The sequence below is a fragment of the Schistocerca piceifrons genome, chromosome 5, assembly GCF_021461385.2.
Source record: "Schistocerca piceifrons isolate TAMUIC-IGC-003096 chromosome 5, iqSchPice1.1, whole genome shotgun sequence".
NCBI lineage: Eukaryota > Metazoa > Arthropoda > Insecta > Orthoptera > Acrididae > Schistocerca > Schistocerca piceifrons.
Window position 1 is genome coordinate 159,392,586 of NC_060142.1, and position 26,554 is coordinate 159,419,139.

The following is a 26,554-nucleotide window of genomic DNA, read 5'->3' on the forward strand; positions in this document are numbered from 1 at the left end:
TGTCAAGCAAGGCAACTAATCTGACGTCACAAGTTCGTTGCAGGGCCCGTCTTTTGCCGTGGTTCTCTTGGACCCCGCGCATCGGTCTGATGACGTCACTAACCGACTGTTGCGTGAATACACTAAACAGTTCAGCCTGCTAAGCTTGTTGAAGACTGTAACAGCTTTCTGACTTTTTAGAGCGTCTTATGATGTCTCCAGCAATGGAAGACGAAACGTTAGGCAGAGAATTATGCCTTGGACCAAGTCATATTGCTCATAAACAAATACCACCAAAAACGAAAGCCAGCGTCATCAAGTTTTTCGAGACCTGTGTTGTAACTGTAGTTAAATACATGTTTATATGAGGTGTGATCAAAAACCGACGGGAATTTTTCAATTTCGCGGGCTTTATACATCCGATATTGAAGCTTTTTACCTTTTTGATACACCTATTTCTGATGTATGCTTGCATTTTCAGCTGTTTTGATTATTAATTTTGTTGTTGACAGTCGAAAAGGTTACACTTCTTTTCGAATGCTCGGCGAAATTTTTACTATGTGTGTGAAATCTTACGTGTCTTAACTGCTAAGGTCATCAGTCCCTAAGCTTACATACTACTTAACCTAAATTATCCTAAGGACAAACATACACACCCATGCCCGAGGGAGGACTCGAACCTCCGCCGGGACCAGAAACTTTTACTCTCGAAAAAGATGGAACAAAGTATTTGCTTTACATTTTACTTGGAAAACGGAATAATGTACAGCATCGCATTCAAAATGTTGACTGTGGCTTTTGGCGAATCTACTATGTGTAAGACAAGAGTTTACGAGTGGTGCATACGTTTCAAAGAGGTGCGAGAAGACGACCGCCCCGGACGCCCTAACACAGCAATTATTGGCGTCAATATGGAAGAAGTAAAGAAAATAGTTCTGGATAACCACCGAATCACCATCAAAGAGTTTACAGGCGTGTCGGCATATCGATTGGCTCATGACAAGAGATTTTTGCCGGCCGCTGTGGTCGAGTGGTTCTAGGCGCTTTAGTTCGGAACCGCGCTACTGCTATGGTCGCAGGTTCGAATCCTGCCTCGGGCATGGATGTTTGTGATGTCCTTAAGTTAGTTAGGTTTAAGTAATTCTAAGTTCTAGGGGACTGACGACCTCAGATGTTAAGTCCCACAGTGCTCAGAGCCATTTCAACCATTTTTTTGAACCAAGAGATTTTTTTGGATGTTTTGGACACGAAACGTGTAGCAGCAAAGTCTGTTCCGAAAATGTTTTTTCGACCAAAAACGACGTCGCGCAGACATCGCTCAGGAATTGCTGAATGAAGTCGACAATGTTCGAGAATATGTAAAGGAAGTTAGAACAAGTGACGAAACGTGTGTGGGTATGGCGTCGAAACCAAGTACCACTCGTCCCAATGGAAGCTTCCTGAAGAGTCAAGACAAAAAAAAAATTCGACAAGGTCCATCACATATGAAGGCTCTTCTCGCTGTTTTCTCCTATTACAACGGAATAGTGCACCACGAGTTCCTGGCTTAAAGTCGTACGGTCAATAAGGAGTACGACCTGGAAGTTAAGCGCCGTTTGCGTGAAACAATCCGAAGAAAACAACCAGCATTGTGGCAAAACCACTCGTGGAAATTGCATCACGACAATGATCCCGCTCACGGTGTAATTTTTCCTCATATTTATGTAATTATGTAGTTCTCAATTCGTTCGAGCAATCAATCATTCATAATAGGAAACACAATCATAACTCAGTCACTCAAAATGATTCAGAAATTTTACTTGTTAGAATGAAATCAGGCGATGATTCTTCTTCTCTGCAGGCTCGTGCTGTGCGGAAGTCTGCTAATCTGTACAAATAAAATGCCTCGTAATTTTGGGAGCGTTGTATAATCAGTCGGGAAACCTCAGATCAAGCGGATATTTGGCTTTGATGAAGTAATAACCTTCCGAGGAAGTAAATGAGCTCTTGGATTATTAAATGCAGGTTCGTATCCAGTCTTTAGGAAGTTCCCTTCTGATTAACAACTACGCAGTATATCGATGAATATCATTAATTCTCAAATGTCAAATAATGAAAATTTTTACACGCTTTTGTATGAAGGAGCAATATATACACCCTTTTAATATACCCTTTTAATCGTACAATTTCGTATCAGTTATCTTTTGTCATAAATCTCAGTATTCAGATTACAATTCTTCAAACAATGCTCAGGCTAACCGGCACAAAGCTAATCTCGGAAGCTTTTTTTTTTAACAACCATCAGAGAGAGTACTACAAAAAATAATTATGCGCTCATGGCATAGCTATTGTATGAAACTACTTTGCGCGTGGATTCTGCGAGTATGAAGATAGAAAATTAGTAAACGTAATTCAAGGGTAGAATTGTATCAGAATAATTCATCGAATGTAAAGAGATATTACAACGGCTCAACGCGTGTTCGTGATTTTTTGACAAAAAACAAACCCGTTATGTTTGCGTCAGCCATCATATTCGTAGGACATGGCCCACCGCGACTTCTTTCTATTCCCGAGGCTGAAGAAAGCCACGAAAGGACGTCGTTTTGCCACCACTGACGAGATAAAAGTAGAATTGCTGAAGGAGCTGAACACCTTAACGAAAAGAGAGTTCCGGAAGTGCTTCCAAGATTGGAAAAAGCGCTGGCACGAGTATACAGGGTGATTCAAAAAGAATACCACAAATTTAGGAATTTATAACTCTGCAACGACAAAAGGCAGAGCTAAGCATTATCTGTCGGCGAATGAAGGGAGCTATAAAGTTTCAATTAGTTGTACATTTGTTCGCTTGAGGCGCTGTTGATTAGGCGTCAGCGTCAGTTGATGCTAAGATGGCGACTGCTCAACAGAAAGCTTTTTGTGTTATTGAGTACGGCAGAAGTGAATCGACGACAGTTGTTCAGCGTGCATTTCGAACGAAGTATGGTGTTAAACCTCCTGATAGGTGGTGTATTAAACGTTGGTATAAACAGTTTACAGAGAATGGGTGTTTGTGCAAAGGGAAAAGTTCTGGACGGCCGAGAACGAGTGATGAAAATGTAGCACGCATCCAGCAAGCATTTGTTCGCAGCCCAGGAAAATCGACTCGCAGAGCTAGCAGAGAGCTGCAAATTCCACAATCAACTGTATGGAGAGTGCTACGAAAAAGGTTAGTTATGAAACAACTACCCGAGGCGATGGATCGGCCGCCAGGCAGCCCGTGACAGAGCACTTCATCACTGGCCTCCAAGAAGCCCTGATCTTACCCCCTGCGATTTTTTCTTATGGGGGTATGTTAAGGATATGGTGTTTCGGCCACCTCTCCCAGCCACCATTGATGATATGAAACGAGAAATAACAGCAGCTATCCAAACTGTTACGCCTGATATGCTACAGAGGGTGTGGAACGAGTTGGAGTATCGGGTTGATATTGCTCGTGTGTCTGGAGGGGGCCATATTGAACATATCTGAACTTGTTTTTGAGTGAAAAAAAAAAACCTTTTTAAATACTCTTTGTAATGATGTACAACAGAAGGTTATATTATGTTTCTTTCATTAAATACACATTTTTAAAGTTGTGGTATTCTTTTTAAATCACCCTGTATTATATCTGAGGGTGATTACTTTGAGCCGGCCGGAGTGGCCCAGCGGTTCTAGGCGCTACAGTCTGGAACCACGCTACCGCTACGGTCGTAGGTTCGAATCCTGCCTCGGGCATGCATGTGTGTGATGTCCTTAGGTTAATTAGGTTTAAGTAGTTTTTAGTTCTAGGGGACTGATGACCTCATAAGTTTAGTACTATAGTGCTCAGAGCCATTTGATTACTTTGAAGGGGGCAAAGTTGATGCTGATGAGTAAACAAATATTCTTTAAGAAAAACAAAAATTACCGTTACTTTTTGATCACGTCTCGCATGCAAAAAAGTTATAAATGTGGTTATTTGTAGTCTTCGCCGCGATGGTTAATGTGAAGAGAGAAATGTCGCCCGTATCAACTGGGTTTAGGGAGACACTGGACGACAACGGTAGGTGTGGAGGAAACAGTCATTTTGTGGACGAGGCCAGCAGTAAACACCATTATTGAGGCCGGGCGGGGCTATAAAAGGGCAGTGCGGAGACCAGGGAGGCAGAAGTGTCAGGATGAAGTCAGCCCTCACTCTCCTGCTTGCGGTTCTGGCTCTCGCGGCCGTCTCGGCCACTGGCGGTTACTTCAAGCACCTGCACCGCGTCAAGGACGATGGCGACGAGAAGGCCATCAAGTGCTTCCTGAGCGACGAAGACGAACCTTGCGGCGAGGCCCTGGGCGAACTCAAGGGTGAGACAACTTCCTCTCTATGCGCACACTACCATTTGTTTATTTATACGGGGCATGCGAAAACAATGTACACTCTGAAACCTCCTTCCAGATTAGAACTATGTGCCGGACCGCGACTCGAACCCGGAACCTTTGTCTTTTGCGGGCAAGCGCACTACCAACCTCCATTACTTTCCACTGGACCGGGAATCGAACCCGGAATCTCCTTTTTACTTCTTTTTTATTTTTCTTGGAATTTTCGTTATCAGACACACCGAAAAAAACATCGAATGAAAAAGAAAACATGGCTAAGAATCGAACACGGATCTGAAGTTTGGTACTCTAATACCTTGACCGATATATATATATAGGGTGGTCCATTGATCGTGACAGGGCCAAACATATCACGAAATAAGAGTCAAACCAAAAAACTACAAAGAACGGAACTTGTCTAGCTTGAATGGGGAAACCAGATGGCGCTATGGTTGGCCCGCTAGATGACGCTGCCATAGGTCAAACGGATATCAACTGCGTTTTTTTTTTAAATAGGAACTTCCATTTTTTATTACATATTCTTGTAGTACGTAAAGAAATATGAATGTCTTAGTTGGACCACTTTTTTCGCTTTGTGATAGATGGCACTGTAATAGTCAACAGACATATGGCTCACAATTTTAGACGAACAATTGGTAACACGTAGGTTTTTTAAATTAAAATACAGAACGTAGGTACGTGTGAACATTTTATTTCGGTTGTTCCAATGCGATACATGTACCTTTGTGAACTTATCATTTCTGAGAACGCATGCTGTTACAACGTGCTTACCTGTAAATACCACATTAATGCAATAAATGCTCAAAATGATGTCCGTCAACCTCAATGCATTTAGCAATACGTGTAACGACATTCCTCACGAGAGCGACTGCTTCGACGACCAATCCACCTGTCATGAAATGTGCTATTCAATACCGCTTCAACCGCACGCGAGCTATGTGCCGGACATCCATCTTGTTGGAAGTACATCGCCATTCCGTCATGCAGTGAAACATCTTGTAGTAACATCGGTAGAACATTACATAGGAAATCAGCATACATTTCACCATTTAGACTGCCATCGATAAAATGGGGGCCAGTTATCCTTCAACCCATAATGCAGCACCATACATTAACCCGCCAAGGTCGCTGATGTTCCACTTGTCGCAGCCATCGTGGATTTTCCGTTGCCCAATAGAGCATATTATGCCGGTTTACGTTATCGCTATTGGTGAATGACGCTTTGTCGCTAAATAGAACGCGTGCAAAAATCTGTCATCGTCCCGTAATTTCTCTTGTGCCCAGTGGCAGAACTGTACACGACGTTCAAAGCCGTCACCATGCAATTCCTGGTGCATGGAAATATGGTACGGGTGCAATCGATGTTGATGTAGCATTGTCAATACCGACGTTTTTGAGATTCCCGAGCCTCGCGCAATTTGTCTGCTACTAATATGCGGATTAGCCGCGACAGCAGCTAAAACACCTACTTGGGCATTTTGCACGTCGTGGTTGACGTTTCACATGTGGCTGAACACTTCCTGTTTCCTTAAATAACGTAACTATCCGGCGAACGGTCGGCACACTTGGATGATGTCGTCCAGCATACCGAGCAACATACATAGCACACGCTCGTTGGGCATTTTGATCACTATAGCCATACATCAACACGATATCGACCTTTTCCGCAATTGGTAAACGGTCCATTTTAACACGGGTAATGTATCACGAAGCAAATACCGTCCGCAGTGGAGGAATGTTACGTGATATCACGTACTTATATGTTTGTGACTGTTACAGCGCCATCTATCACAAGGCGAAAAAAGTGGTCCAACTAAAACATTCATATTTCTTTACGTACTACACGAATATGTAATAAAAAATGGAGGTTCCTATTTAAAAAATGCAGTTGATATCCGTTTGACCTATGGCAGCGCCATCTAGCGGGCCAACCATAGTGCCATCTAGTTTCCCCCTTCAAGCTAGACGACTGTCGTTCTTTGTAGTTTTTTCGTTTGATGCTTATTTCGTGAGATATTTGGCCAGGTCACTATCAATGGACCACCCTCTATATATACTGACCTTACGAATTACCTTAGAACGTAGGTTAAGGAAAGGCAAACCTAAACCTTCATTTCTAACATTTGTAGACTTAGAGAAAGCGTTTGACAATGTTGACTGGAATACTCTCTTTGAAATTCTGAAGGCGGCAGGTGTAAAATACAGGCAGCGAAAGGCTATCTACAATTTGTACAGGTACCAGATGGCAGTTATAAGAGTCGAGGGGCACGAAAGGGAAGCAGTGGTCGAGAAGGGAGTGAGACAGGGTTGTATCCTATCTCCGATGTCATTCAATCTGTATATTGAGCAGGCAGTAAAGGAAACAAAAGAAAAATTTGGAGTAGGAATTAAAAGCCTCCGACAAGAAATACTCTGACGTTTAATGTGTGTGAAATCTTATGGGGCTTAACTGCTAAGCTCATCAGTCCCTAAGTTTACACACTACTTAACCGAAATTATCCTACGGACAAACACACACACCCATGCCCGAGGGAGGACTCGAACCTCCGCCGGGACCAGCAGCACAGTCCATGTCTGCAGCGCTTCAGACCGCTCGGCTAATCCCGCGCGGCACTCTGACGTTTGGCGGAGACGTTGTAATTCTCTCAGAGACAGCAAAGGACATGGAAGAGCGAGCAGCTGAACGGAATGGACAGTGTATTGAAATGAGGTTATAAGATGAACGTCAACAAAAGCAAAACGAGATAATGCAATGCAGTCGAATTAAATCAGGTAATGCTGGGGGAATTAGATTAGGAAATGAGATACTTAAAGTAGTAAATGAGTTTTGCTATTTGGGATGTAAAATAACTGATGACCGTTGAAGTAGGGATGATATAAAATGTAGACTGGCTATGACAAGAAAAGCATTTCTGAAGGAGAGGAATTTGTTAGCATCGAGTATAGATTTAAGTGGCAGGAAGTCTTTTCTGAAAGTATTTGCATGGAGTGTAGCCATGTATGGAAGTGAAACATGGACGATAACTAGTCGAGAAAAAAAGACAACAGAAGCTTTCGAAATGTGGTGCTACAGAAGAATGCTGATGATTAAATGGGTAGATCACGTAGCTAATGAGGAGGTACGGAATAGAATTGGGGAGAAGAGGAATTTGTGGCATAACTTGACTAGAAGGAGGGATTGGTTGGCAGAACACGTTCTGAGGCATGAAGGGATCACGAATTTAGTATTGGAGGGAAGCGTGGAAGGTAACAATCGTAGAGGGAGACCAAGTGATGAATACACTAAGCAGATTCAAAAGGATTTAGGTTGCAGTAGTTATTCGGAGATGAAGAGGCTTGCTCAGGATAGAGTAGCATAGAGAGAGTGAGGGGGCGGAGGGGGGGGGGCAAGAGGGGGGATGGTCTCGGGTTCAAAGTGAGTCTCCGTCGCCAAACAGAAAGATATGGAAGGGTTAAATTGCCACAGGGGAATATTCATTTATTTATTGACAAAAAATAAATCCGCCTTTTCCATGACGTGTTTCTCTCGCCAAGATTTTAAAAGAAAAATGGATACGTACTATTTGCGTGAAAAAAAGAAAAAAAAAGCGAAAACAAACGCAAGGTAACACTCCTGGGACACGTACATGCGGTGCCGATACTCAACGAACGCTACCTTCCCATCTTCACGGCATGTTTTCCCGTAATGTCGTTTAGGTACCGTTACCTGTTCAATCTTCTACGTGTGAATGCCTCAAATTCATCTCCTACCATGAATGATCCAGTTGCAAGGCGGATTGTGGAAGATGCTCCGCAACAAGTACTAATGGTTCTTCACAATAGCACAATGACGATCGTTTAAATAGTCCGAAAACTGCGTGAGACCTATGAATCGCATGACCTCTGATCCAGGTGGCGGCGTTGTGTTTTGTTCTCGGGTAATAAACAGCGTCCGGGTAGAGGCGAGTGCGTGAATCAGCATAAATGGACGACATCCGTAAAAAGAGAACCAAAATTTGACGCACAAAATACCAGACGTCTCCACCGGCCCACAATGTAGCCGGCGTCCGTTTGTATCCTGAAAGTTACATCTCACACGTAAAGGCGAACCGGCAAGATGGATTTTATGACCAGCTGAGCTACTCAAGCACGACTTACGACCCGTCATTGGAGCTTTACCTCCCCCACTGTCTTGTCTCCTACTTCAAAACTTCACATATGTTGCGGGACTAGCAATTCCGAAAGAATGGTTATTGTGGAGACATAGCTTGGCCACTGTTTGGGGAATGTATACGGAATGAATTTTTCCCTCTGTAGCGGAGTGTGCGCTGATATGGAACATCCTAGCGGATTAAAACGTAGGAGAATTTCTGTGTGCCGGCCGGGGTGGCCGAGCGGTTCTAGGCGCCTCAGTCTGGTACCGGGCAACCGCTACGGTCGCAGGTACGAATCCTGCCTCGGGCATGGATGTGTATGATGTCCTTCGGTGAGTTAGGTTTAAGTAGTTCTAAGTTCTGGGGATGTTGCGGGACTAGCAATTGGCCACAGTTTGGGGAATGTATACGGAATGAATTTTTCCCTCTGTAGCGGAATGTGCGCTGATATGGAACAGCTGCAAAATACTAGCGCCAATTCTTTATAGACGAATTGAAAAACTGGTAGAAGCGGACCTCGGGGAAGATCAGTTTGGATTCCGTAGAAATGTTGGAACACGTGAGGCAATACTAACCTTACGACTTATCTTAGAAGAAAGATTAAGAAAAGGCAAACCTACGTTTCTAGCATTTGTAGACTTAGAGAAAGCTTTTGACAATGTTAACTGGAATACTCTCTTTCAAATTCTGAAGGTGGCAGGGGTAAAATACAGGGAGCGAAAGGCTATTTACAATTTGTACAGAAACCAGATGGCAGTTATAAGAGTCGAGGGGCATGAAAGGGAAGCAGTGGTTGGGAAAGGAGTGAGACAGGGTTGTAGCCTCTCCCCACTGTTATTCAATCTGTATATTGAGCAAGCAGTAAAGGAAACAAAAGAAAAATTCGGAGTAGGTATTAAAATTCATGGAGAAGAAGTAAAAACTTTGAGGTTCGCCGATGACATTGTAATTCTGTCAGAGACAGCAAAGGACTTGGAAGAGCAGTTGAACGGAATGGACAGTGTCTTGAAAGGAGGATATAAGATGAACATCAACAAAAGCAAAACGAGGATAATGGAATGTAGTCAAATTAAATCGGGTGATGCTGAGGGGATTAGATTAGGAAATGAGACACTTAAAGTAGTAAAGGAGTTTTGCTATTTAGGGAGTAAAATAACTGAAGATGGTCGAAGTAGAGAGGATATAAAATGTTGACTGGCAATGGCAAGGAAATCGTTTCTGAAGAAGAGAAATTTGTTAACATCGAGTATAGATTTAAGTGTCAGAAAGTCGTTTCTGAAAGTATTTGTATGGAGTGTAGCCATGTATGGAAGTGAAACATGGACGATAACCAGTTTGGACAAGAAGAGAATAGAAGCTTTCGAAATGTGGTGCTACAGAAGAATGCTGAAGATAAGGTGGGTAGATCACGTAACTAATGAGGAGGTATTGAATAGGATTGGGGAGAAGAGAAGTTTGTGGCACAACTTGACTAGAAGAAGGGATCGGTTGTTAGGACATGTTTTGAGGCATCAAGGGATCACAAATTTAGCATTGGAGGGCAGCGTGGAGGGTAAAAATCGTAGAGGGAGACCAAGAGATCAATACACTAAGCAGATTCAGAAGGATGTAGGTTGCAGTAGATACTGGGAGATGAAGAAGCTTGCACAGGATAGAGTAGCATGGAGAGCTGCATCAAACCAGTCTCAGGACTGAAGACCACAACAACAACAACAACAAGTTCTGGGGGACTGATGACCTCAGAAGTTAAGTCCCATAGTGCTCAGAACCTTTTTTGAACTTCTGTGAAGTGTGGAAGATAGGAGATGAGGTATTGAAGGAAGTAAAGCTGTGAGGACTGGTCTGGAGTTGTGCTTGGGTACCTCAGTTAACGGAACACTTTGCCGCGAAAGTGAAAGTTTATGGGTTCTTCTATCGGTCCTGAACATGGTTTTAATTTACCAGAAGGTTTCATATCATCGCATACTCCGCTGTCGAATGAAAAATTCATTCTGGAATGTACACTCTCTTTAAAACTGAATATGTTTTTAATTAAACAAGATAGAAATGGAAACCTATTGGTGTCATTTACATTAAAGTGTAACTTAGGTGGTATGTGCTCACAAGACCACCGTCCACAGCAGTGCACAGTCGACAGCGGCTTAGAACAGAACGATATACAAATTTTATTATTTCTAATGTGAAATAATCGCAAGCTTTCTCAAACTGCATTCTTAGATAATGCAGTGTTTGCGGTTTTGTAGAGTAAACTGTATTTCTGATAGTTAAATTCGGTGGTCGAGTTCAATACTTCAAAGCCGTTCTTCTTTCTGTAGAAGGGCGTGTGCGATTGAGTAATTCCCTCACAGCAACTTGAAAATGACTTGGTGACCCGTCCTGTGCATGCCTTTCTTCAGTTACGTACACCGATAACAGCGATTAATTGTTCCGTTTAGTTCAAAGGTCGCTTCATCCGATCAAAGAATTAGATCTTTGAAACGTTCACCTTCTTCACACGTGTTGATGAGCCACTGAAAAAATTCAATTCGCCTATTGAGATCGTCCTCCGTCAGAGCACGGGAAAATATCGGAATATAACGCTTCCATTTATGAGTCCACAAACTTCCGTGAGCACTGTTGTTGCTGATTCCAGTCTCGCGAAAGCATTCCCTCACAGCCTTTTTCGGGGATTGCCTGTATCACAGCATCAGTACTTTCGTTGTCTGTTGAACACCTCTATTTCCCTTCTTCAAATCATCCATCTTTCTACTGATTTCACTCTTGTCTTGGATTTTTGTGATTGTTAACCATGTAGGTGGTGGTGTTGCAGACTAAACTCTCCGACGTACTCGAATTTCACAGTCTCTGTTTTTCTGTAATATTTTAGCAGCCACTTCCATTCTTTAAACAATAGCGCCATGGCTTTTTTTTCCAGAACTGCAACTAAAGGAAGCTTTCCTAAGTTTTTCATTTCCTTCTGATTCTTTTGTACATTCGAATTGAGCTGCTATGGACTAAGAGTTAACAATCAACATCATTTTCCATTTTTAAATCTTGTTCGCCGCCAGCTTTGGTGTCCAGCCAGTATCTCTTGAGCCCATCGTTCACTGCCCTCTTCCGGTCTTCTGGCAAAGTTCCCCTTTTCAGTTCTTCTCCCAGGTTAAAACCCCGGTAGTTTTTCACCATTTGTCTGAATTCCTTTCTGTCCATGATTTTGTTCACTCGAATACCGATTTCTTTAATATCTTTATCACATTCTTGGAACTATCTCAGTTTTTTTTTGCCTTTGGCTTTCCTAAATGCCAGATTGATTTTAAGTTTAAGTGGGAAAAAATAGCTAGAACGTCCAAGAAATGCAACAAGAATAGTACTGTAGTTTGTAAAGCCGTATTTAAGAGAGTTTTGTATGTTATCGAGAGTCCTTTAAAAACAGTTTTAAAGGTGTTGAATGCTGATGCTCCAACAGCAGAAGGTAATTGAGAGGAACACAGCAACACCTTGGATATAGTAGCAGCAGAAATATGGGAAATGGCCCGAAATTACTGAGACCTATTTTCTTCCAAACCTTCCGCGTTATTACTGAGGCAAATCTTAAAGGAAATACTGTGACAGCCGTGACCTTAGTGCTACTAAGCTATTCAAGTCTTTCCAAAATTATCTTCTCCACTATACTAATACGATATTGCAAATTAAATATAAAATGTATCGTAAACTATTTAGTATCTGTTGAAGAAAATGAATACGCATAATGTCAAACAGAATAATGACGTTAATAAACACACAAAAGATATTGAAGATCGTTTGAGATGAAGTCATTTTGTGCTTTTTATTTGTTTATTTAATTAAAAAACATATCTCCTTTATATTCTGAATTATATTGTTACTAATAGGTTTTGAAGAGGAATTCTAGGTGTTCTGTTCGTTATTGCACAAAATGTCTTAAGAAAAAACTTTAAAATATCCCATTACTTTGCAAAGTTCATACGTTTAATAAAAATATAATTTTCCTGGAATAATGTCTGAGAACACGGCTTGTACTTCAATAATTTCGTTTTATTTTTTATGTTAGGCAGTGATACATGGAAAAACAGCTTAAGTTTTGTACTGTATTATCACTTCAGATCCCTCAGTAAGTCTTACATATTACACTATCGCAACTTATATTCCGAATTCACAATATTTCGTCTATATTTTACTGATATATAGTAGACATACGAGTGTCTGCTACGGATAAGAAACAAGATTTAAAATGTTTGATATTCTTTATTTCGATTCCAATATACTTCAGTTAAGTCTTTGTTCCAGAGAACGCCTCAATTACTCCAACCTTGTCAATACGACCCCTACCAGAGCGACATGCAGAAAGATTTAATGTATTTCTAGATTCATCGTTTAAAGCTGGTCCTTGAAACATTGTGAGTGCCCCTACTCGTGACAGTTTGCCTCTATCTTCAAGTGTCTGTCACTTCTGTTTCTTCATCAACTGCGTGACACTCTCCTACGAGTCAAACAAACCCCTGACCATTCGTCCTGCCCTTCTCTGTATGCATTCTTCCATAGTTCACACTGCAGTGTCGCTAGGACGCATCGCACAGTTCATTCGAAGTTGACGGAAGGGGACGCACGTGGACAGAGGCTATACCGAGAAGAAAGCTGAAATTAGACGTCCGAAAGTGACAGGAAAACTGAAAGAGAAGGGAAACAAACCAATATATTCATATTCTCTAACCCTTCCCGTGTGTGTGCTCTCAAATATCACATACTGAACAATAATCTTCCTACGAGAAGCGACGGCTGTTTCACCCAATATATAAATCGGAGATTAGCTAGGTATGAGAACAATATAAAATACATATACTCATTTTTCGAACAAAATTTACAAATTCTTTGCGTAGATCCCAATACGGAATTTGGCAATAACAAGGAAAGTGACTTCAATTTTACTGACAAGATTACCACCTAGTGTAAAACTGAAAGCACCGTTTTATTTCTTCCTCTGATACGATTAACTCTAGTTCGGTACAATGCTTTTAGCGATGGATGCTTTTCTTCAAAAGATTTCGATGACCTGCATTCAATGGAATATTCCGCGTTAGACGTTGGTCTTTTTACATCGAGTCCCTGTGGCACCATCACTAATGTCAGCGATATGACGTGCTGCCACAATATCGTTAGCACGTCCACGTAATAGGTTGCAGGGCTATTAGCTGGACGCAAGACAACACGGTTCTCCACCTGACCGCTCCATACACGTCACTGATGAGATAAATATTACCAGTCGCTTTATGTAGTTGTTTTATGAGAAAATTGCATTTCTAGGTGAAAGCCTGATTACTCTCCTTCAACCCCTAAACGTTTCTGGTATATATGTGGGAACAGTAACGAGGGGTAATTGAGTCATTTCTTAAAAACTATTGAAGCTGTTTTTTCTGAGGAAAGCAAGTTTTTCGAGTTACCTTTCCCATATGGAAACCGCACTTACTCAAAATGTTTTGGCCCCCGCTGCCTCTCCCACACCCTCCTGCCCTCGGCTTTAGTGACATTCTTCGCGACTCTTCTTACCATCAGCTCCGTCCTTTACTTTCCCGACTGCAAATGTTGGAAGCTCCACGTTACTGTCAGAAGCCTCCGTATTTTATGCCTACTCAGCATCGACAGCAACAAAAATGTTGCTTCCAATCCTAACTCCACAACGAATATTATCATCAATTTCATTAAATTCTGTTAAAATTTTACCTTGACTAATTTTTCAAATGTTTCATGGACTTATTAATTATGCTATATGGCTTTGTCAGACCAACAGCTTAACAACAGATAGACAAGCACTGTCTGGATCACAACTTCTCCTATTAACGATTACCGATTACAATCTGCGCTGCATATCGCCTTCAGGTCTGGCGCCGCCAAGTGCAGCTTGTCAACAGCGATGTAAAACTCACCATACCATTGTTTAGAGACCGAGCGAGGTGGCGCAGTGGTTAAACACTGGACTCGCATTCGGGAGGACGACGGTTCAGTCCCGCGTCCAGCCATCCTGATTTAGGTTTTCCGTGATTTCCCTAAATCGCTCCAGGCAAATGCCGGGATGGTTCCTTTCAAAGGGCACGGCCGACTTCCTTCCCCGTCCTTCCCTAATCCGATGAGACCGATGACCTAGCTGTCTGGTCTCCTTCCCCAAAACAACCAACCACTGTTTAGAAGCAGCACTTTTCGGCGCCAGACCTGAAGCCGATGTGCAGCGCAGACTGAAACCGGTAACAGTTGATAGGAGAAGTTGTGATCAAATGGTTCAAATGGCTCTAAGCACTATGTTGCAATGTAACATCTGAGGTCATCAGTCCCCTAGACTTAGAACTACTTAAACCTAACTAATCTAAGGACATCACACACATCCATGACCGAGGCAGGATTCGAACCTGCGGCCGTAGCAGCAGCGCGGTTCCGGCCTGAAGCGCCTAGAACCGCTCGACCACAGCGGCCGGCTGAAGTTGTGAACCAGATGGTGTTTATTTACGTACTTGCAATAGCAAAAAGATATCACGGTTCCTCAGACATGGCGTCAGTTATGGGCTTAATAATAATCAACATACAGTTTTAAATTCACTTGCTTTGATCCAGGAAGGCGTCAGTAATTCACGAATATATTTTTTCAATAACATAACAGCTACCACAAAAAGTTTAACTAGTAATGATGTTTATTTTGAGAGGAGTCAAAAGGACGTAATGTTAGTCAACTTCTTGTGCTCCACAGACGAATTTCTTACAAGGGAACCTCCCCATCGCACCCCCCTCAGATTTAGCTATAAGTTGGCATAGTGGATAGGCCTTCTAAAACTGAACACAGATGAATCGAGAAAACAGGAAGAAGTTGTGTGGAACTATGAAAAAAATAAGCAAATATACAAACAGAGTAGTCCATGCGCAACATAGGTTAGCGTGAGCAGCTGCGGAAGGAGTGGTCCTTGTTTCAAGTCTCCCCTCGAGCAAAAAATTTAATTTTTTATTTTCAGACAATTATTACCTGTTCGTCCGATGCGAGGTAACTGCGCCGTAGTATAGGGACGCTACACCTAAACAAACATCGAAACACACGTCAGTCGACTACAGCGCACGGAAGAGAGAGCATTCCTGCTAACGAGGCTCCCTGGCTGGCAGTTGACTGTTCGCTACTTTGGACGAGAGTGATTTTATACGTGAGATGTATTCCGTGGGCAATATGAATCCAGCAAATATAGCTCGCGACTTCAATAACAAGGTCAATGAATATTTTCGAACCCATACTACGGCGCAGTTACCTCGCATCGGACGGACGGACGGACAGATAATAACTGTCTGAAAATAAAAAAATTGAACCGTTCACTCGAGAGGAGACCTCCAGTTCCGCAGCTGCTCACGCTAACCACGGGACCACGGCGCTCCTGAGCTCGCACTGTCCTTGACGTTGCCTATCTTGCACGGACTACTCAGTTTGTATATTTTGCTTATTTTTATCATAGTTCCAAATAACTTCTTCATGTTTTCGCGATTGATCTGTGTTCAGTTTTTCAAGGCCTATCCACTATGCCAACTTATAACTAAATCTGAGTGGGGTGCGATGGGGAGGTTCCCTTGTTAGTAGAATCAATTGACGTATGTATTATTAATAATATTAGATAGCACAAGTGTTATGTAAAATCTGACTTCCGTATATCTGCAGTGCAGCAAAGTGATCGATGTAAATAAGTGTTGTAAGCCGCTTTCTGTGTGATGAAGCGTGACTACAAATCCCTAAACATTGTATTAGATATCTCAGTCCATAGGTACTTACATATTAGTGATTAGTTTTGATATTCTTTCTTAAATGAAAATATTTTTCAGGATTTTTTTTTCGCCCCCATAAGGATCATTCCACGTAGGATCTGTGGAAGGAACATTAGCGTCTCTCTCTCTCTCTCTATTTTTTTTATTTATGGATATGTGCCAGATCACTTTGGTAATGCGAACTTTGTGTGTTTGATATAGGGAAACTCCGCGGGGTCGCCTCTACCAACTGCGGAGAATGCACAACGGACGAGCGTGCCTCAGTCATCGAGTTCTTCAGGGATTTGTTCATCCGGAACGAGGAAGCGGCTAAGCAAATCCAGAACAAGTTCGACCCGACTGGAGATTACCGCAAGAAGTACGGCGAAGCCTGGAGGAAGAAGGGAGTCCCCATTTACTAGCCGCTTCTCCACTCCATGAGCGTTTTGGTCTAACAGAATAAAGCTTTCGTTTCCCTCCAGCTCTTCACGTGACACGTTTCCAAAGTGCCGTCAAATTGTCACGAATTAAGAAACAAATGAATGTCTCCGCAGACAACAGCAAGTTATACAATTTGACAAATGGCGTTTTATTGTAAGTGAACCGATACTGCGGACGAAATGTGCTCCTGAAAATTATGGAATAATAAATTTCTTTAAAAACTCATATTGTTGCATGATATACTCTGAAGGTGTCTTTACCTGAATATGCTTGAAATTAAATACAATGAAAATAATGGTGAAATGAGTTTGTTGTTTATGAGAATAAATAACAGTTCGAGCTATGAGTTCATTTGGTCCTTACTCAATGTTTACAGAAACAGTAGAAACTCAACTACAATTGCTGATTGTTTTCCTTATAGGCTGTTTCACAAGCTGCAGTTCGTTTCTCTTCATTTACCTCACCATAGCGCAAACCGATCATCAAAAGAGATTGATTTTTTTCTTACCGTGGTGGAAACTGCACTCCACCAATATACAGGGAACTGTTAAATTATGAACGGAAGTGGCTCGCCATTGTGATTTTGCAAACTGATTTAGTTATCTCAAATTTAACCTTTTACAACTAGCCGCACGTACTCACACACACACACACACACACACACACACACACACACACACACAAGGATATAGTCAGCCGGCCGTAGTGGCCGAGCGGTTCTAGGCGCTACAGTCTGGAACCGCGCGACCGCTACGGTCGCAGGTTCGATTCGAATCCTGCCTTGGGCATGGATGTGTGTGATGTCCTTAGGTTGGTTAGGTTTAAGTAGTTCTAAGTTCTAGGGGACTGATGACCTCAGAAGTCCCACAGTGCTCAGAGCCATTTGAACCAAGAATATAGTCAGCGGGCGCGGAGGGATCCGGACCCCCGATCACCTAAGTGAAATCAGATATGACACCTAGTTGCTGTGTAGTGAAATGGAAAGATATTTTGATTTTCAGTCATACGACGAAAAAGGGATATGTATTGTGGACAGTCAACAAGGCCATCAATAGATTTAAACCATCGATAGCACTATTTTCTATCGCTTATCCATACTTTAGCCAAGATCAACTTGCTGTGCGTTGTTGCCCCTACTTGAGTTCAGTTATTGTTTTGTTAATCACTTCATTTCCTACTTGCTGTAAAATTTACTATGAGTGCTGTCGTTTATTGATTTTGAGCTGTGTGCTTTTGTGATGGTTTCTAATTATGGATAAGTTCATAACAAAAAGAAAAGGAAAACCGATTTTAATTCGACCATTAGCATTTGGTAAGTTAAAAATAACGTCCGCATATTATAATAATATAGCACTTGAGCCGCTATAGGGGGGCTGGTGGAACTTCGGGGTTGCAATGCTTCAGTATTTCACGAGACAACGGAGCAGTGAACATCATTACGAATATATTAAAATCAGTGCATAAAAGTACACCTGGGTTTGTGTCACCCAAAAATCGCGTCAATCAACAAAAATATCGGTAATGTTTGCATTTCTTTAAAAACAATGCTCAAAATTCTATCATTAATAGCTCAAATGGCAAAATATCGCCGAATCTATTCAGCCGGGCGGTACTTAATTATGAAATGGCTCTGAGCACTATGGGACTTAACTTCTGAGGTCATCAGTCCCCTAGAACTTAGAACTACTTAAACCTAACTAACCTAAGGACATCACACACATCCATGCCCGAGGCAGGATTCGAACCTGCGACCGTAGCGGTCGCGCGGTTCCAGACTGTAGCGCCTAGAACCGCTCGGCCACACAGGCCGGCACTTAATTATGAAAACCAGATCCGATACGGAAGGATGGAAAAGGTTTACGGAAAGAGGAAGTGGTATGTGATGACAGTGCATTCTATAGTTAGTTTCTGAAGTGTTGGCAGAAGAGCCAACACCGCGTTGCTAGAGGAGGCCGAAATGCACGCTTTTAAGCTCACGCTGACTGGCGTGAGGTCTGGAACAGTTATAGGAGTTGAGTCTAATAAAAAAGGTACGTAGCTGGTAGAATACTTAACTTTAATCCATAATTGGTGTACATCGCTCTTGACTGTACATGCTTCAAGATAAATATCAAATGCTATGGCGCCTTGCTAGGTCGTAGCAAATGACGTAGCTGAAGGCTATGCTAACTATCGTCTCGGCAAATGAGAGCGTATTGGTCAGTGTAGCATCGCTAGCAAAGTCGGCTGTACAACTGGGGCGAGTGCTAGGAAGTCTCTCTAGACCTGCCGTGTGGCGGGGCTCGGTCTGCAATCACTGACACTGGCGACACGCGGGTCCGACGTATACTAACGGACCGCGGCCGATTTAAACGCTACCACCTAGCAAGTGTGGTGTCTGGCGGTGACACCACAGTTTCTATAAATGTTTTTCAGTGGGCTGCTTGAATTCGTCCCATCCGACGGTGCCCTGCTTCCCTGCTCCCTCTCTCCACCCCCATCCTTCCGTCCATAACCTACACTCCTGGAAATGGAAAAAAGAACACATTGACACCGGTGTGTCAGACCCACCATACTTGCTCCGGACACTGCGAGAGGGCTGTACAAGCAATGATCACACGCACGGCACAGCGGACACACCAGGAACCGCGGTGTTGGCCGTCGAATGGCGCTAGCTGCGTAGCATTTGTGCACCGCCGCCGTCAGTGTCAGCCAGTTTGACGTGGCATACGGAGCTCCATCGCAGTCTTTAACACTGGTAGCATGCCGCGACAGCGTGGACGTGAACCGTATGTGCAGTTGACGGACTTTGAGCGAGGGCGTATAGTGGGCATGCGGGAGGCCGGGTGGACGTACCGTCGAATTGCTCAACACGTAGGGCGTGAGGTCTCCACAGTACATCGATGTTGTCGCCAGTGGTCGGCGGAAGGTGCACGTGCCCGTCGACCTGGGACCGGACCGCAGCGACGCACGGATGCACGCCAAGACCGTAGGATCCTACGCAGTGCCGTAGGGGACCGCACCGCCACTTCCCAGCAAATTAGGGGTATCGGCGAGTACCATTCGCAACCGTCTCCACGAAGCTGGGCTACGGTCCCGCACACCGTTAGGCCGTCTTCCGCTCACGCCCCAACATCGTGCAGCCCGCCTCCAGTGGTGTCGCGACAGGCGTGAATGGAGGGACGAATGGAGACGTGTCGTCTTCAGCGATGAGAGTCGCTTCTGCCTTGGTGCCAATGATGGTCGTATGCGTGTTTGGCGCTGTGCAGGTGAGCGCCACAATCAGGACTGCATACGACCGAGGCACACAGGGCCAACACCCGGCATCATGGTGTGGGGAGCGATCTCCTACACTGGCCGTACACCACTGGTGATCGTCGAGGGGACACTGAATAGTGCACGGTACATCCAAACCGTCATCGAACCCATCGTTCTACCATTCCTAGACCGGCAAGGGAACTTGCTGTTCCAACAGGACAATGCACGTCCGCATGTATCCCGTGCCACCCAACGTGCTCTAGAAGGTGTAAGTCAACTACCCTGGCCAGCAAGATCTCCGGATCTGTCCCCCATTGAGCATGTTTGGGACTGGATGAAGCGTCGTCTCACGCGGTCTGCACGTCCAGCACGAACGCTGGTCCAACTGAGGCGCCAGGTGGAAATGGCATGGCAAGCCGTTCCACAGGACTACATCCAGCATCTCTACGATCGTCTCCATGGGAGAATAGCAGCCTGCATTGCTGCGAAAGGTGGATATACACTGTACTAGTGCCGACATTGTGCATGCTCTGTTGCCTGGGTCTATGTGCCTGTGGTTCTGTCAGTGTGACCATGTTATGTATCTGACTCCAGGAATGTGTCAATAAAGTTTCCCCTTCCTGGGACAATGAATTCACGGTGTTCTTATTTCAATTTCCAGGAGTGTATTTAAGCATTTTAATACTATAACAACTGAAGCGTTATCAAATGTTCTACGATTATCTGCAAAATGCAATGTTTTAATTTGTAGAAACTTAGTGGTATCACACAAACGCACGTCGAACAAAGGTATACATCTACATCTACATCTACATCTACATTTATACTCCGCAAGCCACCCAACGGTGTGTGGCGGAGGGCACTTTACGTGCCACTGTCATTACCTCCCTTTCCTGTTCCAGTCGCGTATGGTTCGCGGGAAGAACGACTGTCTGAAAGCCTCCGTGCGCGCTCTAATCTCTCTAATTTTACATTCGTGATCTCCTCGGGAGGTATAAGTAGGGGGAAGCAATATATTCGATACCTCATCCAGAAACGCACCCTCTCGAGACCTGGACAGCAAGCTACACCGCGATGCAGAGCGCCTCTCTTGCAGAGTCTGCCACTTGAGTTTATTAAACATCTCCGTAACGCCATCACGCTTACCAAATAATCCTGTGACGAAACGCGCCGCTCTTCTTTGGATCTTCTCTATCTCCTCCGTCAAACCGATCTGGTAAGGATCCCACACTGATGAGCAATACTCAAGTATAGGTCGAACGAGTGTTTTGTAAGCCACCTCCTTTGTTGATGGACTACATTTTCTAAGTACTCTCCCAATGAATCTCAACCTGGTATCCGCCTTACCAACAATTAATTTTATATGATCATTCCACTTCAAATCATCCCGCACGCATACTCCCAGATATATTACAGAAGTAACTGCTACCAGTGTTTGTTCCGCTATCATATAATCATACAATAAAGGATCCTTCTTTCTATGTATTCGCAAGGTATAAATTCACTGCGCTCAAGGAATCAGTTTTTGCGCTTGTTATCACATACGACGCGAATGTGCGACTGAAGGCACGAGCGTACGACACCAGAGAACTGTTGAAGAACGCCGTTACGCTTTGATACCACATTCTAAAAAAGCGCAGGCAACATATATGTAAATTATTTATACTGAAGTGCTTATTTAACCATTGTTGTAGACGTTCCTATGTTGTGATGAGCTCTGTAGTTATTGGCGTTGCGTTTAATGTCAATCATAAGCCCTTCCAACAACAATGCCGTGTCGCCTGAAGCGTCATGCTCCGTTGCCTAGAAATAACTTATGTTTTCTCTCTAGTACTTGACGTGTCAATACGAGTACGTTCTCTGTGTGACTGGGTAAAAGAACTTTCAGTTTTCATTCAGTTACTGTAGCGTTGGATTTTGTGTTTCGGGTACAACAAACGAAACGTTCTAAAGTTCTTGGGGAGCTTTGAAAGCTTTGAACGAAGCGACGCCTAGTTTCAGAGGCGAAGTGTATCACACCCACAATAGGTATAAGTATGAGCCATATTGACTTACTCTCAGCTGTTTATGTGCCGAATGGGATCATCTGTAGTTAGAATATCGTACAAGCTTTTAACTCTCTGTTGCATGGTTCTGCCATTTTGCAACAATCTGTAAATTTACGCATATCCGGCAACACTCACAATCTGGCTGCATCAGCTAGTCCGTATTTAGTGCCACTATGTTGACAGAAAAAATTTTCAAATGTGGGCGAATACCTAAGGGACCAAACCGCTTAGGTCATCGATCCCTAGACTTACACACCACTAAAAGTCGGCTTTGAGCATTGACGCCATAAGTAAGGCAAAGACGCTACGTATAGGCAATCTATGAAAGCAATAAAGGGTTATAAATACAAAGTCAAATAGGGGTAATGCAGGAGTAGATTTAATAATGAATAAAAAATAGGAATGCGGGTATCCGGGTTCGATTCCCGGCGGGGTCAGGGATTTTCTCTGCCTCGTGATGACTGGGTGTTGTGTGATGTCCTTAGGTTAGTTAGGTTTAAGTAGTTCTAAGTTCTAGGGGACTGATGACCGTAGATGTTAAATCCCATAGTGCTCAGAGCCAAGATAGACACGAAGCCCACGCCTACTACAGTAGTACAAGTTTATATGCCAACTAGCTCTGCAGATGACGAAGAAATTGAAAAAATGTATGGTGAGATAAAAGAAATTATTCAGGTAGTGAAGGGAGACAAAAATTTAATAGTCATGGGTGACTGGAATTCGACAGTAGGAAAAGGGAGAGAAGGAAACATAGTAGGTGAATATGGATTGGGGCTACGAAATGAAAGAGGAAGCCGTCTGGTAGAATTTTGCACAGAGCATAACTTAATCATAGGTAACACTTGGTTCAAGAATCATAAAAGAAGGTTGTATACATGGAAGAACTCTGGAGATACTAAAAGGTATCAGATAGATTATATAATGGTAAGACAGAGATTTAGGAACCAGGTTTTAAATTGTAAGACATTTCTAGGAGCAGATGTGGACTCTGACCACAATCTATTGGTTATGAACTGTAGATTAAAACTGAAGAAATTGCAAAAAGGCGGGAATTTATGGAGATGGGACCTGAATAAACTGATTAAACCAGAGGTTGTACAGAGTTTCAGGAACAACATAAGGGAACAATTGACAGGAATGGGGGAAAGAAATACAGTAGAAGAAGAATGGGTAGCTCTGAGGGATGGAGTAGTGAAGGCCGCAGATGATCAAGTAGGTAAAAAGACGAGGGCTAGTAGAAATCATTGGGTAAAAGAAGAAATACTGAATTTAACTGATGAAAGGAGAAAATATAAAAATGCAGTAAATAAAGCAGGCAAAAAGGAATACAAACGTCTCAAAAATGAGATCGATAGGAAGTGCAAAATGGCTAAGCAGGGATGGCTAGAGGATAAATGTAAGGATGTAGAGGCTTATCTCAGTAGGGGTAAGATAGATACTGCCTACAGGACAATTAAAGAGACCTTTCGAGAAAAGAGAACGACTTGTATGAATGTCAAGAGCTCAGATGAAAACCCAGTTCTAAGCAAAGAAGGGAAAGCAGAAAGGTGGAAGGAGTATATAGAGGGTCTATACAAGGGCGATGTACTTGAGGACAATATTATGGAAATGGAAGAGGATGTAGATGAAGATGAAATGGGAGATACGATACTGCGTGAAGAGTTCGACAGAGCACTGAGAGACCCAAGTCGAAACAAGGCCCCGGGAGTAGACAACATTCCATTAGAACTACTGACAGCCTTGGGAGAGCCGGTCCTGACAAAACTCTACCATCTGGTGAGCAAGATGTATGAGACAGGCGAAATACCCTCAGACCTCAAGAAGAATATAATAATTCCAATCCCAAAGAAAGCAGGTATTGACAGATGTGAAAATTACCGAACTATTAGTTTAATAAGTCACGGCTGCAAAATACTAACGCGAATTCTTTACAGACGAATAGAAAAACTAGTAGAAGCCGACCTCGGGGAAGATCAGTTTGGATTCCGTAGAAATATTGGAACACGTGAGGCAATACTGACCCTACGGCTTATGTTAGAAGCTAGATTAAGGAAAGGCAAACCTACATTTCTAGCATTTGTAGTCTTAGAGAAAGCTTTTGACAATGTTGACTGGAATACTCTCTTTCAAATGGTTCTGAGCACTATGGGGCTTAACATCTTAGGTCATCAGTTCCCTAGAACTTAGAACTACTTAAACCTAACTAACCTAAGGACATCACACACATCCATGCCCGAGGCAGGATTCGAACCTGCGACCGTAGCAGTCCCGCGGTTCCGGACTGCAGCGCCTAGAACCGCACGCACTCTCTTTCAAATTCTGAAGGTGGCAGGGGTAGAATATAGGGAGCGAAAGGCTATTTACAATTTGTATAGAAACCAAATGGCAGTTATAAGAGTTGAGGGACATGAAAGGGAAGCAGTGGTTGGGAAGAGAGTGAGACAAGCTTGTAGCCTCTCCCCGATGTTGTTCAATCTGTATATTGAGCAAGCAGTGAAGGGAACAAAAGAAAAATTCGGAGTAGGTATTAAAATCCATGGAGAAGAAATAAAAACTTTGAGGTTTGCCGATGACATTGTAGTTCTGTCAGGGACAGCAAAGGACTTGGAAGAGCAGTTGAACGGAATGGATGGTGTCTTGAAGGGAGGATCTAAGATGAACAGCAACAAAAGCAAAACGAGGATAATGGAATGTAGTCGAATTAAGTCGGGTGATGTTGAGGGTATTAGATTAGGTAATGAGACACTTAAAGTAGTAAAGGAGTTTTGCTATTTAGGGAGCAAAATAACTGATGATGGTCGAAGTTAGAGAGGATATAAAATGTCGACTGGCAATGGGAAGGAAAGCGTTTCTGAAGAAGAGAAATTTGTTAACATCGAATATTGATTTAAGTGATAGGAAGTCGTTTCTGAAAGTATTTGTATGGAGTGTAGCCATGTATGGAAGTGAAACGTGGACGATAAATAGTTTAGACAAGAAGAGAATAGAAGCTTTCGAAATGTGGTGCTACAGAAGAATGCTGAAGATTAGATGGGTAGATCACATAACTAATGAGGAGGTGTTGAGCTGGATTGGGGAGAAGAGAAGTTTGTGGCACAACTTGACTAGAAGAAGGGATCGGTTGGTAGGACATGTTCTGAGGCATCAAGGGATCACCAATTTAGCATTGGAGGGCAGCGTGGAAGGTAAAAATCGTAGAGGGAGACCAAGAGATGAATACAACAAGCAGATTCAGAAGGATGTAGGTTGCAGTAGGTACTGGGAGATGAAGAAGCGTGCACAGGATAGAGTAGCATGGAGAGCTGCATCAAACCAGTCTCAGGACTGAAAACCACAACAACAACAACACATGAAAGCAACGGATCATGGTCGCAAACAAACGAATGTAATATCTTTCATACTATGAAAGAAATGTAGCATGCGATGAAATTAGTCGCATTGACGCAGTTACTTACTTAGCCATTAATTATATCGAAACGAACTGAGGATAACGAAAATGATTAAGAACAATAATTAAAAACAAATTTTCATGTCTGGCTAGAAGTATTCTCGTAATTTACGCGACTAGAAAATCACAGAGAACCTTTTATTGCATTACAGTAAAGCACATGATGAAGTCATACTGTTATAAAGCAGTGATAATATTATTGAATCTAACGGGAGAAGCACAGGGAAATGGGAGTTTTGGGTGGGAGAATCCAGAATGTATCAGAAAAACGGGATGATTAAATGAATTACAACATTTACGAAACAGTAGCATAAAATGTGGAGAAGCGACACACTAAATTCTAAAAGAAAAGCGAGTACGTGATAAACGAATATCTACAAAAAATAAAGAACATTGGAATCGATAACTAGAATTATCATCTGTAGGTAAATTCCAGTTACAGATTCCAACCGCTCCATAATTCACACGTCAATTGTTTTTGCGGTTGTATGCACTGCAACGTAATACCATCTCTACATTTGTAACTGCTCTCTACAACTAATACGGTGTACAACAAAAATTGGCATCATTAACTAGAACTGACCTAATACATAGGTCTATTCTAGTTACCGATTCCAATATTACCAACTTTTTTGCAGTAGTTCAGAGAGCAATTAAAATGCAGAAATCATATAAGCCCACATTTCAGTGTACACACGTGCTGAAGATATGATGTAATTAATGAAGCATCGAATTGCTGGAATCGGTAACTAGAATTAACCTATACAGGAGGTCAGTTCTAGCTGCCGATTCTAACTTTTGGATGGTTCATAATTTTGGACATTTTTGCAGTAAATCTGTGGACTATGTTTTTGTAGGATTTCTAGATTTCTTATTGATCTCAGAACTACTACGAAAAATTAATAAATATTGTGGGTACAGATTCTATTTTTTTCTTTTTTCATAGTAATGAAAATAGTAATACCATATGTAGAAATTCTGTAACACTTTAGTGCACACACTTGTTATTAAAAGATCTAAATAATGAACCGTGGAATAGTTGGACTCGGTAAGTAGAATTAACCTATATAGGTCAGTTCCAATTACCGATTCCAGTATTTGTTAGACTTACTTTTTGTCAATTTTCGATACTTGTGTACTCGTCCCGT

General features: G+C 42.7%; 1 protein-coding gene across 1 annotated transcript; it reads left to right on the top strand.

The window, feature by feature from the left end:
• The first annotated feature begins 4,133 nt into the window (after nucleotides 1-4,133).
• Nucleotides 4,134-16,654, top strand: LOC124798826 (ejaculatory bulb-specific protein 3-like). The gene is made up of 2 exons (XM_047262356.1): nucleotides 4,134-4,308; nucleotides 16,455-16,654. Exons 1-2 carry the CDS (start codon nucleotides 4,134-4,136, stop codon nucleotides 16,652-16,654), a joined length of 375 nt encoding a protein of 124 aa, XP_047118312.1.
• Nucleotides 16,655-26,554: the final 9,900 nt, after the last annotated feature.